Here is a 16,008-nt window from a genome sequence, read left to right as displayed (position 1 = left end):
GTCCCAGGAGCATCCCGGGCGCGGAGCAGAGGTGGGAAGGAGGGGACAGGGGGCGCGGCCGCGTGGGAGGGGACTCTGGTCAGAGCCCCGGGCCGCAGGCAGAATTCGGCTCCAGGCCCGCCCCTTGCCGCGCGCCCGCCCCGCCCCACCCCGCCCCGCTTTCGCCTCTAAAGTGCTGGGCGCGCGCCTCCTGCTGCCGCACTTTCACTCTCCGCAGTCGCATCCCCTCCGCGTCCTGCCTCTGTCCACCCGCCGCCCGCTTTTGCCATGGATGCCAAGATCGTCGCTGTGCTGGCCCTCGTGCTGGCTGCGCTGTGCCTCAGCGACGGTGAGTGCGCCCGGCGACGGAGGCGTGGGCAGGCGCCAGGCTCCTGACTCCTTGCGGAGCCACGACTCCTCTGCCCCGGCCCGCGCCGTCCCGAGCGAACCTAATCCGCGCCGCTTTGCACCCGGGAGGTCGAGGCAGCCCACCTCGCGGGGCGCGCTCCCTCGGCGTGCGGCGTTTGAGGTCCCCAGCGTAGCGCCCCCCGCGCTGAGGCTCGCACTCCGCTGCCGAGCTCGGGTTCCGGGACGCGCGAGCGGCCGCCAGACCTCTGGCGGGCTGCAGAGCGAGGTCGGGCAGGATAACTGGGTGCGAGCGCGCCCAGGGTGCTTTCGGAGCCGGCGCGGGAGGGCGCGGAGGTGTGGAGCCGAGTCGGGAGCCGCGGGTCCCTGGCCCTTGACCATCCACCTCCCAGCTAGTGCCTTCCCGCGGCCCAGCTCGGTTTCCAGAGTAGAATGGGCTCCTGGCTCCGTGCGGGGCTACGGCTCCTCTGCCCCGGCCCGCGCCAAGGCCCCGTTGAGCACCGCGCTGGAGACGCGATCTGCGGTTCCTGTGGAGAGAGCGCTTTGCAAAGCCTGTCTGGCATCGCGACTTGCTTGTGGTGGCAATGCGATCGGGTGCAGCTGCGAGGCGTCCCTGGCAGTCATATCGTTCCGAGCAGCTGTCGGGTTTGCGGCGAACGCCTGGCTGCGCTTCTGTACCGCAACGCGGTCCGCAGCGACGCGGCGAAGCTGGAAGCGTATCCGGACAGTGCCTTCCCTGCCTCTTTCTGGGGTCACCCAGGAGAGGCCCAGGGGCGATCCGGGTCATGCATGCGCCTGCCCAGCCCCCAAAACACACCTGCAGGCTGGCGCCTTTGTCGCCAGACAGGCGAGCACTACTCTATCTCGGAGTGAGCGCTGCAGCAAAGTTCAGTCGCCAAGGCTTTAGGCCATGGGGAAAGGTGGTGTACCGTTTCACTGTGAGAGGGAGAGAGCTTTTTTACTTTTGAGGCTTAAGCGAAATCTCACTGTCCTGTTACAGGACACCACTGCTGCAAACCAAAATAAACTGTTGCCTCTGAACACACAAAACAAAACCATGTCAGCATGGTCAGGCCATGCTGAGCTTTCTTGGCTGCGAAGTTTCCAACAAATCCTGCAAAGGGTTGAAGGACACTGTGCTTGGTGCAGCTGAGGTCTGTGCAGGGCCCCAGGCCCTGGAGCGGTCTGCCAGGTGCCAGCTGAAGACCACTGTTGCATTCTCGCTGGCTGGTGGCTGAGCACCTGGGAAGTGTTCTTTAAAAGTGTAGCAAGTTGCTGGTCAGAGCTGCAGAGAGACTGGCACCAAAGGGAATTCAGAATTTTTCTGTAAGCTGAAAAAGTAACCTAGCCTGTGTCTTTACACTGACACTGACACCCCCAACCCAGGTCATGGGGCACACTCTGGTTTGGGTATTAACAATTGAGTGGTTTGGTGAGAGTAGAGGTGTCATCATCCAGCTGTGGGAGGAAATGGTGCTTCTTCTAGCTGCCCCCTCCCCTGGGGAACTGCAGAAGTGACTAGAATGCAAGGACTCAGGTCCTTGAGTTCTGGGCACAGCTGACCTGGGGGGAGCACAGAAGGAGTGGGGGCCTCATCCACAGACTCCTCCTGACTCTGGGAAGGGTTGGTTGCTTGCCCATCTGAGTTGCCCTCTTGGCAGCCAAGTGGCCAAGTCAGGGTCCTGGGCTCCCACTTGGTCAGGCTCTCCTTGCACGCATAGGCCAGAATGCACTTTTTGACCACCTGGAGCCTGTGTACCCATGCTGGGTCCCCTTGTTCAGGCTCTGACTCGGGCTCCTACCCTCCCTCCATTGGCTAACCTCAGCCAAGCAGCTGGGTCCCCGGATGCCCTGGGCTTCTAGGGGTTAAAGCCAGGGTGGGCCCCATTCCCAGGCCTGGCTGGAGGGGCTGGCTTGGGGGCTCTTGTCTCTGCGTTAGAGTGGAAGGACTGCTCCAGAGCGGAGCCAAGTTCACCAGAAGCCAAGTTCCCCCAAGCCCTGGGTAACATCTGGACCAGTCAGGCCTCTTGCCTGTACACAGACCATATGCAAAGCAGTTGGAAAAGTTAGTAATATTGAAAAAAGCGGGCAGGAAGGTCACCAGGTGGACACAGCACCTAGCTCTCTTGGTAAGAACACTTGGGGCTCTGTCACTTTAAAAAACCTGTTGAAATTCTCCACTTGACAGGCAGGCAACTGGGTCCTGGGAGCAGGAATAAAAATTGCCTTTGAAGGAAATGGATAATCCCAGGAGGTGGAGAGGGGAGAGGAGAAAAAGAGAAAGCTTGTGTTCTGAGCTCAGAATGGGCTCTGATTTCTGGCCTGATCACCACTGCTTGGCTAATGGACTCAGAACAGCATCTCAGGGACACGGGGGAGGAGCAGCCCCCATATTGCACAGCGCTGCCCCCAGCAGCTGTCATACTGTGCACCTTCCAGTTTGCTGCTCTGGGGTTGGGACCAGTCCTGCCTCACCAGTGGGCCCCACATGGCGGTTCTGCTCAGCTCTGAAGGACCCCTGAGAATTTCAGGGGAACCTGGAGGCAGGACACTCGGAGGGGAGACTTTGGCTCTTCCTTTACCCTGGCCACCCAGCCCCCAGCTGCAGGCCACTTTCCCAGGTGATCTGGTTACAGGGCCATACAGACTTCTGCAGGGACCCGGTGCACTTGCTAAAAGCCAGGTCCCAGCAGCGACTTTCTGGACTTAGCCCAGGTGTAAACCTGAAGCCTGCTCCAGGCTCTCCAGTGCCATGAGTCCCTGAGAGCCTTGAAGCCAGGCTTTCTTCTTCCTGGTTTTCAGGGAGTCGAGTTTGGTCTTGGGGGGCCAGGTGGTCTGCTTTCCCCCTGACTTGTTGGCCATGCCATCTCTTGATGGAATTCAGCCTTGAGAAAAAAAATTAAGTCCCTCACTCACAAGCCTCCCCAGCTCTCTCGCCCCAAATATGGAACTTCAGAACCACCAGGAGACCTCTGGGAACTCTGTAAACAGGCAAACTTTTTTTTTTTTTTAATCTCTGGAATAAATATTCTCAGACCTACATTTAATCCCTGATGAAAGAATCCACAAATTCAAATAATTTGGGGTATTAAGTAGGGCTTGGATAAAATCTGCAGAAAACGTGCACACATACGCGCACGCACATACACACAAATGTCAGTACCCACCCCACCACCCCCCGGGGCTTGCAATTCTAGACTTCCAGGGTGAGCTGCGGGTTCTGCAGGAGCCCTTTGCTAATTTACACTAATGAGTGTCAATTATGGCATTTTGCAAATTGGTGAACTGGCAAACAAAGATGTAATACAATCCAGGAGGCTGGAGCATCCCTGCACAGGCAATGAAAGCCACGTTTGCCTCCAGCCCTGGAAGTGCAGGGGAAAAGATGGGCCCTTGCCTGCCCTGTGGGGACGCCCAGGTAGGAAGCCAGTGGGATTCTTTTGTGGTTGCCTGGGCTTAAGGTAAATGTGAGGACAGAGAAGACTGCAGGTGGGGGAGGGGAGCATTCCCAGGGGAGCTGCAGTGGTTCCTGGGAGAGAGCGAGCCTGGAACCTCCTCCTTCCCCCTCCCTGTTCCCTGAATCGGGAAGTCTTTCTCAGTTGGCCCTGGAGGAGTTTATTCTGCAAAGAATAACTAGGAACCTCAGTACCTTGGACTGAAACAGTTCTCTCCTGTGATGAATGTCCTTTATCTTGAGACACCCAAGCAGGGGCCTTCGGATTTTAGCTTCCCTACCCTCCTAGGGTCCAGCTCTCCTCAGGTCCTTCTGGCCTCTTGCCCTGTAGAAGCTGAGCCTCAGCCCACTCAGAGCTCCCTGTGCTGCCCAAGGAAAAGGTCTCTGCCAGGGTGCACCCATGACTCCTCGCATCGTTCCCCATCCTACCCTCATTCCACCATCCGATCAGTCGGCTGCAGACTCAGACACACTTGTATCCCCAAGGCCTGGCAGGATAATAACAAGCTGCTTTGTTCTCATTACCTCTCTAGGGAAACCGGTTAGCCTGAGCTACAGATGCCCTTGCCGATTCTTTGAGAGCCACGTCGCCAGAGCCAATGTCAAGCATCTCAAAATCCTCAACACTCCGAATTGTGCCCTTCAGATCGTGTAAGTCTGAACATCATCCTCCAGGGATGTTACATTTGTTGGGCATAGTAACACCTAATTCACAGACTTGTTAAAACTAGAGAAACGACACATGCCAAGTGTCCAGGCTCGAACCTGGCATAATTAGAGGCAGCTGATAGTACCACCAGGCAGGGGTTTCAAAAGCTGCTCTTACCCTTGGTGCCCTAACCCTTGGTGCCATGCTCACTCACAGAGGGTCCTTGCCTCTTCTCTCCAAGCTTCCTCCCTTTAGTGCAAGAGATGGGAGCACATTCAGATGCACCCTTAGACTGGAGAAACATGGGATTCACCAAAGTTTCTTTCTGCTGAAGTACAGTAAATTAGCCAGCCTCTTGCTAGTAATAGTTCTGCCAATTTCAGGGCTTTGGTGCCCTAATTTAATCCTTTATCACGTAGCACAAACTCACAAGACTCAAATTCAGTTGAAGTCATCGTTAAACTGTTTGGTGAAACTCAAAATTACCAGCTCACTTAACTGCATTTTCTGAAAGCCAACACACAAGGTTTTAGTTTTGCTGGTGTTGATGGCAGCTGCTAACATTTGATTTTATTCCTGTGGGAAACGAGACATACTAAAATCACACATACATGAGACACTAAGATCTCCTGGAGAGCAGGAGGCTGAACCAAGTCGAGAAAGAAAGCCACACGTGGCCGTCCATTGCTCGGCCCTCCAGTGCCCATGTGTCCCCGTGCTCGCTCACAACGAGCGTGGCCATGTGTCTAGATGTAGGGGAGTTGAGGCTTGGGGTCTCCTGGGCAGAGCTCACCTCCTGAAAAGTCCCAGCACTAAAAGCAGGATGGGGACACAGCAGTTGGAGCAAAAGTTACACCCACCTGATGACTCTCCACCCAACACCAAGTGGTTTTAGGTTTGACTTTTCTTTTTCTCTAGCCTTTGCTGCCTTGAATGTGTTTGTCATTTACAATATGCTTTAGGGCACTAGAAGACGAATTTTTTTTTTTCATTTTCTTTGCTTGTAATAAAATACTCTCTTTTGAGAAGTATTTAATCAGATAATGAATTCAGCAAGGATGGGCCCACTTTGCAGTGCAGACTCTGTGGGTTCCCTTGCCTCGAGGTTGAAGAAGCCAGATAGAATCCTCATGTCTTTCCGGGCAAACACTTTAATAAACAGCAATCCCCAGAATTGGACCTGGATCCGCCTTGCTCTGAGCCAGGCCCTCTGCACAGCTCGTTGACTCAACAGGCAGGCTGTGTGAAGACTCCTGGTGTCCACGAGCCTCTGTGCTGGCCGCACGGGTCCTTCTAGACCCCGAGCGGCTGGGTGGTGGTGTCCTCGGGCTGCTTGAGATTACCTGGTACCCAGGGGCTTTATGGAGAGGGATCCAGAGACAAGTCCAGGTCCTCTTCCAGGAGTCTTCAGGGACGGAGGCTCTGAGTAAAGGTGAGAATTGGGAGGAAGGTGCAGTAGGAACTTTCAAAGAACAGATGAGACCATGAACATTCAGTGAACTTGTAAAATCTCTCTGGAAACCATTTTCTGGAAAACTACCTACACTACCTCTCCCCTCCCCCTCCCCCACACTGCCCCTCCTCCCACTGTACTCTCACCTCTCCCCATCCCCCAGACTATGCAGTACCTCTTTGTAGGTCTCCTGCCTCTAGGCTTACCCTCAAGTCTGTCTTTCATGTACTATCAAGATGGTCCATCAAAAGAAAAATCTGCTTCTGCCACCCCGCAAGTTCCCGTCATAAACAAAATTGCAGATGAAGCCCCACTGCTTTGCCCCTTACATCTGGCCGCGGGCTTCTTGAGTGTCCTGTCTCCCAAATTCCTCACATCCTCTCTGCACTATTACCCCTTTAGGCTATTTGCTCTTGCTTTTCCTTCCCACTTTACTTCCCTTGCCCAGCTCCTACTTATCCTTCAAAAGCCAACTCAGATGTTCCCTGTGTGAATTCTCCCTGGACTCCTTAAAGACTTTTCTTCACTCCCTAGTGTCTCTGGGGTAAAACTTGCAGCACAGCTAGCACTGTCTCCGCAGCACATCTGGGGTTCCTCCCGAGCCTGAGCCTGCCGAGCGGGGCACCCCGTTCCAGTTGGGTCCTAACCTGGGTGTCGGATGAGCAGATGTCCAGGTCACAGCCATGTTCCCTTCCGATCAGCTGCACACTGTTGCCTCTTCTGTTTTGGCAGGGCAAGGCTGAAGAACAACAATAGACAAGTGTGCATCGACCCGAAATTGAAGTGGATTCAGGAATACCTGGAGAAAGCTTTAAACAAGTAAGCACAACAACCAAAAAGGACTTTCCACTAGATCCACTTGAGGAAAGCTAAACCCATGTGAGATGAAAGGGCAAAGGTGTGTAGGGGAGGAAGGCCTGAATGGTGAGGACCAGGTGTGCCTGGGGGGCAGCGCATTGACCTGGGCACGGGCGAGAAGTTTGTCCAGCATGTAGACAACTGCATTTATAGCCTACGGTACAATATCGCAGCATGTGTTCATCTGTGCCCCGTACCTTTCACATTGGCTGTTTTATAACTGGGGTTTTTCTAAGAAATTGTATCATCCCAATAGCATTTCCCACCAGTCGGTTCCCTCATAATCATCACAATCATCATCATTCTCATTACCCTTTTTTAAATCAATGATTACTTCAAGCTTTGTATTTGGTTTGTTTTGGAGATTCTCCTTTTCTCCCCCGGGGGGTCTGAGCACAGTCAGGTGATGGCCAAGCAGGGAGCTCAGATAAGCATCCTTCCTCTAGACCCTGAGGCTCGGAGGAAGGCTGTGGGCGATGCCTGCAGGGGGTGCCTCTCCTGAAATGACAACCCACGTGCTGACCAGTGCTAGGCAGTGGCCACTACCTTCACCTCCTCTTTCAAGCTCAGTGATTGGATGGGTGGGCTCCACGTAGAACCGCCATCACTGGGGACTGTGCTCAGAGACCCTCTCCGGGTCACTCCCGGCCTCTCCCTGCCTCCCAGAATATGCTTTCATCTCGCTTCTGCTTCTCATTTCTCTACGCACCCAGCTGGAGGAGGGTGACCGCAGGGGCTCCCACCCTGTGGCCCCCTCCTCCCTTTGCCCGCCCCTCCTCTGCAGGCCCTCTGTGAGATCCTTCTCTGGCCTCCTCCAGAACGGGGCTGGCCCTCTGCTGGGGGTATGAGATCATGTCTCCTCCTTCCCACGAAAGACAGTCTTTCCAGAATCAAATGCAGTTTTCAGTCTGAGAGCTTGCTTTGAGGAATTTGGTTTCTGTGATTGCCTCTGAAACCTATGTATGCCATGGAGGCTCTACAAACTCTGAGGTTTCTGAAATCAGAAGTGAAAAAATAGATGAATCAGCGAGCCTCTTGCCACTAACCCCTCTTCCTGAAGCCACAAGATGGTTTCAGGTTCCAATCAGAAATGTTGGCAAGATGAAATCCCCTGCATAAATGTGATCCACAGATGGGCCTGGTGGTATTTGTAACTTTTTGCAAGGCATTTTTTTATATATATTTTCGTGCACAATTTTTTAAACGTTACTTTAGTAAACAAATGTATTTCAGAATATATTTATAGTCGAACAATTCTTATATTTGAAGTGGAGCCATATGAATGTCAGTAGGTTACATTTCTCTATTACCATAAACTACTGGCGATTTGTAAAGAAATATATATGACATATAAGTGTGACTGCAGCTTTTTAATGTTACCCACAGTGTATTTTTTCACTTGTACTAAAATTGTATCAAATGTGACATTATATGCACTAGCAATAAAATGCTCATTGTTTCATGGTATAAACCTCCTACTGTATGTGGGAATTTATTTACCTGAGGTGAAGTCCATTAGTTGTCAGACATGGGGCTCACACACATTTCTGGAATTTATTCAGAGAAGCTGGCCTGCTGGTCAGGTGCCTTGCATCCCTCCTGCCAGAGTTCACATGCAAGTGACAGCACATGGGCCTTGCTCAGGAGCAGATTAGATCTGCAGCTCAAGTTTTTATGTCTTTTTTTTTTTTTTAACCCAGTAGAAGCAGTGGGGCTAGTTTTCTGAAGAATAATATTTGACTCACTAATTCCTCTTCCCCTTCTTACTGTTCCTTGGTTCTCCTAACATCCCCATGTAATCTCCAGAGACTCAATCCTCATAATATCCAGCTTTCACATTTTCCCATGTAAAAATCCCATAATTCCAGCCCATGGCTAATATCAAGCTTTCTCAGGAACAGGTGGCCTTACTCCATAAACCATTAAATACCATTCAGCTTGAATCATTTTAATGTGACAGAGCCAATTTATTAGAGCCAATTGCTCTAATAAAGTTGCTCTAATAAAATTCTGCTAACCAGCTCTCTCCCTTGCTCTCCAGAACAATCCCAGTCATTCCCAGGGGGTGCGCACAGGCATCCAGAAAGGAGAAGGTGGGACCAGGCTGCCTTCTTTCTCTTCTCCTGGACGGCCATCTGAACCTTGGGCCTCCAACCTCCAAAGCTTATTCGATTTGAAATGCAGAGATTTTAAAGATAAAGCAGAGAGTTCAGCTCTGCATTGAGATGTAAAGAAGCCCTAGGAGAGCAGGTTGGGGTGAGACCGAAGACCAGTCCAGCCTGGCCCTGGGCGTGCCTTCCCACCCTTTCAGATATCAAGTCCTCATCCCTGTTAGAAGCCTCAGGCAATAGCGGGAACCAGGGTCAAGTTGGCAAATGGCCAACGGCTATAACCAGTTCACGGGTATCTGTGTTCTGGAAGCCCGTCTAATATTTTTTTGAATCGGGGAAAATGTCTAATTTATTTTAATGAAGTACTGACAGACAGTGCTTTGCCCAGGGGCCTCCAGGCCTGAGACTAAAGACAGGGTTAAACAAATACACGGGCCACTTTTAAATATTGTGCAGACTGAGAAAGACTCCTGTTTATTTCAACGTTATTAATGGTTCTACTAATTTTATCTAAGGGGGCGCAGAGAAGAAAAAGTGGGGAAAAAAGAAAAGATAGGAAAAAAGAAGCGACAGAAGAAGAGAAAGGCTGCTCAGAAAAGGAAAAACTAGTTATCTGCCACCTCGAGAAGGACCACAGTGCGCTCTGCTCTTGTGTCTCCCGGCGCTTTGCACATCTGCCCTAACCCTCCTCCAGGGCAGAGCCCCTGCTTCCCGGGCGGGTGCTCAGACTTCCATGGGGGAGCAGCACTTTGCCGCCACTGTGGCCACCCCGGGTCCTGTATTTATGTGCTTTTTAGGGCCTTTCCTGGTCTGCTAAGTTAAGAAGAAAGTAGTTGTACAAAGACCGGGGTTGGGTCTATGACACAGAGCCTGTGTGCTCAGGACTCTATCTAGAACAGCCTGGGACTCCGGAATGGCCCGCGCTCCATCTAGAATGGCCCAGGGTCTCTCTCCAGCATCACCCTGGGCTGATCAGCCTCCACCCTGCCCTCCGCTCCCTCTCTCGCAAGGCCCATGATCATGAGCGCTCAGAGCTTACACAGCTCCACACTCTTACAATCTGCGTTCCCGTCTGAGGCCAGCGTGTGGCCACCTGGCCTGTGCACAGAGCGGCCTGCTGGCCCAGCAGCTGGCACCTCACCCAGCAAGGGCCATGTGCCTGATAGCCTCTCACCTGCCACTGCCGGTGGCATCACTGCCTTTGCGGGGCAGAGCTGGCTGTGGCCATGCCATTTGCAGGCGATAACTGACTCCTTTCCCCAAATGCCTGTTGCCTGGCTCTCCACCACTCTGCCACCTGGGGTAGGACTTTTCTGGCCTCTCCCTCCCTGGGCCTGGGGCTGTATGAGCGGCTTTATCTCCAAGCTTGGGTGGGTTTCTTCAGACCGTGTGGGGAGAATGGCTGACAGCTCTGCATTTCCAGAGAGCAGTTGTGGAAATGCTTCTCAGGGAGCCTCTTTGCAGGGCAATTCACTTTGTAGATTCTTTAAACGGGTCCCTGATGCAGAGGAGTTGTGTGAAGGGCCTGTAGCTCTGGGGACTCCTAGCCTATCCCCTTCCCCCTTCTGCGTGACCCCAAGTGATTAGGTTCTGGGATGCAGCTGCCCTCAATCCTCACTCACCACCCCGCCCTCAACACACATACACCCGCAGATTCATGGCTGAGCTTTCTTGCCAAGTCTCTCTAATTTGGACTGGAAGCAGGGGGATCACAGGGGAGAGCAAGGCCCTGATTTCAGTAGTGCTTTGAAAAGGGAAACCTTGAATATCTACTCTTCTCCCCATCCCCCTGTCACACATGGACACACACTCACCCTGTACCCCAGACCCCTGGTCATAATTTCAGTACATGGATCCAGAAAGACGACATGGTTGAAGGATGGAGCACATGGATTTCAGGAGAAGAAACCCAAGGTCCTTGCCTGTCACCTGGGTCACAGAGCGCTGTGTCCCCCTCACGCTTTAGTGTGCTTCTTTGAATTACAGCATAAGGAATTACAGCCATCACTTTTCCTCAGTGGAGAAGTGTCCCCCTAGGGCACTGTAGCCAAAGACTTTTACTTCCCACGGCCATTCCTTGTACCTGGCTAACTCCCCCAGCCTGTGGCCCTCTTGCCAGCAACAGGGATGGCAGGCCTGCTCCCGGGCGTGTGGGTTGCCCACTTACCTCATCCTGCCTGTGGTGCCTCCGAAGGCCTCTGGATGGCTGCTGGGCTACCCAGGGCTGCAGTCCTTTCCGTGGAAGCCAGCAGCAGTTCTGGTCTGCAGGACCTTGGCCAGGGTAGCGCTACTCTTACAAAAGCACCTGCAGAGGGTCAGACCTGTGACTCCATGCTCCCTTTTTCACACCGCAGGAGCAGTACATTTCTGTGCCAGAGAGGGTGACAGGTCTGTTCTAGGAGAGCTGTTTGCCCTGTAGCAACTGTGGGTCAAGCTATTGCTTCCCTGAGGTAAGCAATAGCTTACAAACTGCTTTCTGCAGTACCCAGGGAGACAGCATCTGCCACCTCTCCGGGGAGAGCCGGGGCTGCGGGGACTCAGAGGGTTGGACCCACATTAGAAAACACAGGCAAGCCCCTGTCTGTCCTTACATGACTCCATTGGCCCTGGGGCCTCACTGTATCTGACCAGCGGGCCTTAGCCCCGCTGAAGGCAGGGTCGCCGTGGAAGAGCCGAAGAGCTGGACCTCCACTCCGTTGTGGGTTGAAACTGACTAGGCAGCGCTCGCGCGTCTGCCACCAGGTGCGCATGTGCGGTCCCAGTGCCGGCTGCCTGGGCGCCTAGCTCCGGGGCCCCTCCGCCGTGCCAGCCCAGAGGTCCTGGGGCTTAATGTCTATGCTGAGCTAAGGCATCGCACTTCGTCCTGCCTTGTGACCACTGTGCCATGCCATCTCCGTGCCCTTGTTCGTCCATCCGCCCTGTGCTTGCTGTGCCCACCTGCCCTCTCTGCTTCCCGCCTTCCGTCCATCCTTCGCTTCTGCCATGCTGTCTCTCTCACTTCAGTCCCCCTGCTCAGGGTCTCGGAAGGCAGAAGCACCGCAGAGATTTGGAAATCAGGGGTGTGGCCCCGGCTGGAGCGGGGCTCAGCGTCTCAGGTGTGCTTCCCGGCCACTGCAGGAACCCGCCTTAATGGTGTCTCCCTCTGTTCTTGTTAACAGGAGGTTCAAGATGTGAGAGGCGCAGGTTGGGTCAGACGCCTGAGGAAACCTTACAGTAGGAGCCCAGGTCTGAAATCAGTGTTAGGAAGGGTCTGTAGCTAGCCACTCCCCTGCACCCAGGCAGGCCTGAATGCATTTCCAAGGGCCTTGTCTTGCACAGTTTGCCTTACTTCACCATTTGATTATGTAACAAACTATATGGCGTTTATTTCTCATTTAGTCTGATTATCCAGTGTCACTGGCGACAGATAGGAACTTAGATTAAGGCCATTCTTTTACCTGCTTTGTTATAATATCCTTCCCGGAACACTTTATCTAGCCAGAGGTTTCTGAGCTGTGCAGGCTGGAACCCCAGACCGAGGGAGCCTTGCCCACATCACCATGTCCAGGGTGGAGAGCCACCAGGAGGTGTCAGCACCAGTCAGCGTGGACAGACCTTAGTGAAGGCTGCCCTGTGCAGGGGTGGGGCGGGGGTGGGGGGAGAGGTTCTGGGGGGCCAGGCAGGAGCCTCACCCTTCCTCAGGGTGAGAGCAGGGTTCTGCCTCTTTGGCGAGTACCGCAGGGCTTCCCTGAGCTGAGGCAGGCAGGAGTGTGAGGCCAGGGTAGGGGGAGATTCACCCCTCATCCCAAGCTCTCCTCTACATCCCATCACGTCCTTCTCATCATTCTCTCTCTCATCCATCATCATGTGTATCCAAGACTGTCTCCATGACCCAGGAAAAGGACTCTCAAGAGCAAAGCTTTACTTTAAACTGGGCACCAAGAAGTAAATCAAAATGTCTCGTGTTACCCGGTCCTGAAAGCACTGTGCACGTCTGTGGCTTGTTTCGAATATTGTCCATTGTCCAATCCTGTGTTTTTGTTCAAAGCCAATGTCCTCGGTGCATGCACTGTCAGTTCCTCAAATGCAAAGCCTGAGAGTGAGGAGATACCCCTTGGGGCCTTTGACCAGGTTTCTGATTAGGGCTGTGATCCTTTTGGATGGAACCTTGTTTTCCCCATGATCACAAACCCATGTTGGATCAACAGAGCCCAAGGGAATTCGGTTTGCAGCAGTAGGACCTTCGAGGATGCAGAATCTCAAGGCGTCTATAATTGTTGGTACCTCAGAACTACAGAGAGTTTTGTCTTCATGATGTCAGCACTGTTTGGGGAATAACAAGAAAAGAGTTTTCAACTTTTTTTTTTGATTTTGAAAGCCCAATCCATAAAATATTCAATCCTGGACATGAAGATTCCTTCCCAATTAAAATCTAACCTAATTTTTTTCACCATTTGATGATCCCATCGTCTCTTAACTTTGCACAGTGGCCCCTGGACCTTGTCTGCTGCCGCTGTCATCTTGTGCTTACAGGATGTCCAGCAGGGCATTCCTCTTAGAAAAGAATGGGCTGGTTGGGAAAGTAGCTTAAAAATCCTGACATTTAGGGTGTTTTCCTTTATTGAGAGCAGTTTGTAGAGTTGCATTAAACAGTTCAAAAATCTCACTTTCTGAAAAGGTAGGCACTTGAGGGGTTTTGGCTTGTTTTGTTTTTCATTTGGTCTCACTAGTACTTTTCCCCTCTGGTTAAGTTTTTTTTTAATTAAGAAAGTAGAAAAAAAGAAGGGCAAAACAAGGAAATGTATCAATTTACAGGATGATGTAAATAACATGCAGAAAGTGTATTCTTGTAAGATAATCTTGAATTATAGGTGTTCTCAGATTTAAAAATCTTTGGGTTACCAGTAACATGTGTTAGGCATTTCCATAAATATGCCTTTAAATTAGATCTTCATGCAAATAGACGCAAATCCATCAACCAAACAAAAATTCACATCCTCAAACCAGCTTTGTTATATTGAAAACAATAGAGCATGGAGGGGCCTTTATTAGTTATAAGGGATACAGAGCTGGTTTCAAAACCCTCTTCTGAAGTTAACCTGTCACTACAGGGCTTCTGAATTATACATGAAATGATCTAATTTTCAGTGGGAGAGTCATTTTCCAAGTAATTCAAGTCATTTTAAAATCTCATGGAAAATTTGGAATGATCATCCCCTGGAACCCATGAACCAGAACCATTAAATCTCTTTCTCCAAGAAAATTAACATGGCCCTAAATAAATCTTGACTACAGTTAAGAATAATTTTTGTTTCTCCCCTATAGGGGGAAAAATAGATAAGAGGAGAAACTGCAGGAAAAATGATTTGTGTGACAATCCCTCTACTTGCAATCTGCTCCTAAGTGGAGACTGCCCAGCTAAAGCAAATATGCATTTAAATAGTCCATTTGCAAAGGAAAAGGCTCTCCTGATCCCCTTGCGCTTTCAAAATACAAGTTCCGTGGATCACTTTGATTAGGGGTCACCTAGCTGTTCCTCCTGGTCCAGTGCTGCCTCTACCTGACCTTCCCTTGGGCTCCTGTAACCTCTAGAGTCGTCCTCCACTGCCAGCCTTTGCATCAGGACCCAGGCAGAGAAGACTTGGGGGTACTGAACTCACAGACGTGCTGTGTGTTGGAATCCGAATCTGTGCCTTGTGTTGTTTTGCACTGTTCTTTGTCCCACTCCGGCCAGGTGCTGAGACCCCAGCGAGACACACGAAGAACCCTCTGCTTATCTGCCTGTCCTCCAGAGAAAGGAGGGGCAGCTTTGAGCAGAGGGCCTGAGTAGCAAAAGGTTGCAGTCCCCACTGTGTGAAGTCCAGAGAACTTCCAAGCCTTTTCACTTGATCCGATTTGACCTTCCTTTTCTGACTGCCCCCTGGTGTTATCACCATGGGATCTCTCACTGGGAGTTCATCACCCTTCCCAGGTGGTGCATCCTTTTGTAGCTGGATGAGGATTGTGGGGTCCTGATCTCTCTACACATATTCCCTGGGAAATTTCCCATCCCTGGGAAATGTTCCCTGGAAACCTTCAAGTCCCCTAAGGAGACCACTGACATTGTCAAGTTGAAAAACCCCATAGGCTGTTACTCTGCAACCTCGCTGGACTCTCAGTCTCTGAGCAGTGATGGGTTCAGTGTTAAATGCGATAAATACTGTATGTTGTATTGTTTAAATTGCATCTCCCACATAATGTGAAAATGGTCCAGGAGAAGGCAGCTTTCTATATGCAGTGTGCTTTTTTTTTTTTTTTTAACGAGTAACAACTCCTTTTGAGAAACAACAATTTCTACTTTGAAGTCACATCAATGAAAAGATGTATATGCACTTATAATTTTCCTAATAAAGACATGTACTCAAATGTAGCAGCCAACGGTTTGAAATTAGTGTTACCATTTGGAACTCTCCAGACTTGGTTTTCCTTCCTCAGACCCAACACGGAGGGGTTATGTAATTCTAGCTGCAATAGTCAGTGAAAAACAGGCCATTGTAATCATACTCATCATAGGCAAGAATGCTGGGGACAGACTTGCGTCTCCTAGTCTGTGTCCTTAGCAGGGGGAAAGGCTCTCCCTTTTCTCTGAATGTCCTTGGTTTTGCTGGAATCCCTTCTTAAAAGCGAGCCAGCCCACTACTCCAGAAGGGATAGTTTTGTGCAAGGGCCTGGGTGTTTGCCTGTCAGCCGTGGGGAAGGAAACTTCCACTCTGTACTTCTCAGGCTTAGTAGAAGGCAACAGAGGCCACGACCCCGAAGGCATGGCCAAACACCCAGCACCTTTTGTATTTTCTGTCCTGCACCGGGGCCTCTGCTGGAAGCCAGATGCTGATTCAGCCAGCGGTGTCCTGAATACTGGGAACAGGGGCTGAGCCCAACAGACAGGGTTCTGTCCTCACAGAGGTCTGTCAGCCTTGCACACTTTCCACCACATTCCCTCTGATCCAGTCAACCATGCTGGAAAGGAGAGGCCAGCACAAAAGCCCCAAAATGCCTAAATCCAGATTGTTCCATCCTCCAGACACTCTTGCTCACATGCCCAGATGTGACCACGTCACCCCTGTGCTCAGTGCATCCTGGGTATTTCTAGGGTGACTGCAATGTGGTTACCAAGTTGCAG

The 16,008-nt window shown here is 51.6% G+C and overlaps 1 protein-coding gene across 3 annotated transcripts in view; it reads left to right on the top strand.

Moving 5' to 3' along the window:
• The first annotated feature begins 224 nt into the window (after window positions 1–224).
• CXCL12 (C-X-C motif chemokine ligand 12) overlaps window positions 225–16,008 on the top strand; it is a 28,317-nt gene continuing 12,533 nt past the window's right edge. Inside the window, exons 1-4 of one of the 3 annotated variants that reach the window (XM_060119465.1) lie at window positions 225–328; window positions 4,333–4,450; window positions 6,634–6,720; window positions 12,029–12,060. In XM_060119465.1, coding sequence (XP_059975448.1) covers window positions 268–328; window positions 4,333–4,450; window positions 6,634–6,720; window positions 12,029–12,044 — 282 coding nt within the window. In that variant the 5' untranslated portion in view covers window positions 225–267 and the 3' untranslated portion in view covers window positions 12,045–12,060. Of the gene's footprint in view, window positions 329–4,332; window positions 4,451–6,633; window positions 6,721–9,385; window positions 9,480–12,028; window positions 12,061–16,008 lie in introns of those variants that run through there. The other 2 variants (XM_060119382.1, XM_060119310.1) reach the window with 2 other exon arrangements.

The sequence above is a fragment of the Mesoplodon densirostris genome, chromosome 1, assembly GCF_025265405.1.
Source record: "Mesoplodon densirostris isolate mMesDen1 chromosome 1, mMesDen1 primary haplotype, whole genome shotgun sequence".
NCBI classification, from domain to species: Eukaryota; Metazoa; Chordata; class Mammalia; order Artiodactyla; family Ziphiidae; genus Mesoplodon; species Mesoplodon densirostris.
This window is presented reverse-complemented; position numbering and strand designations above follow the sequence as displayed.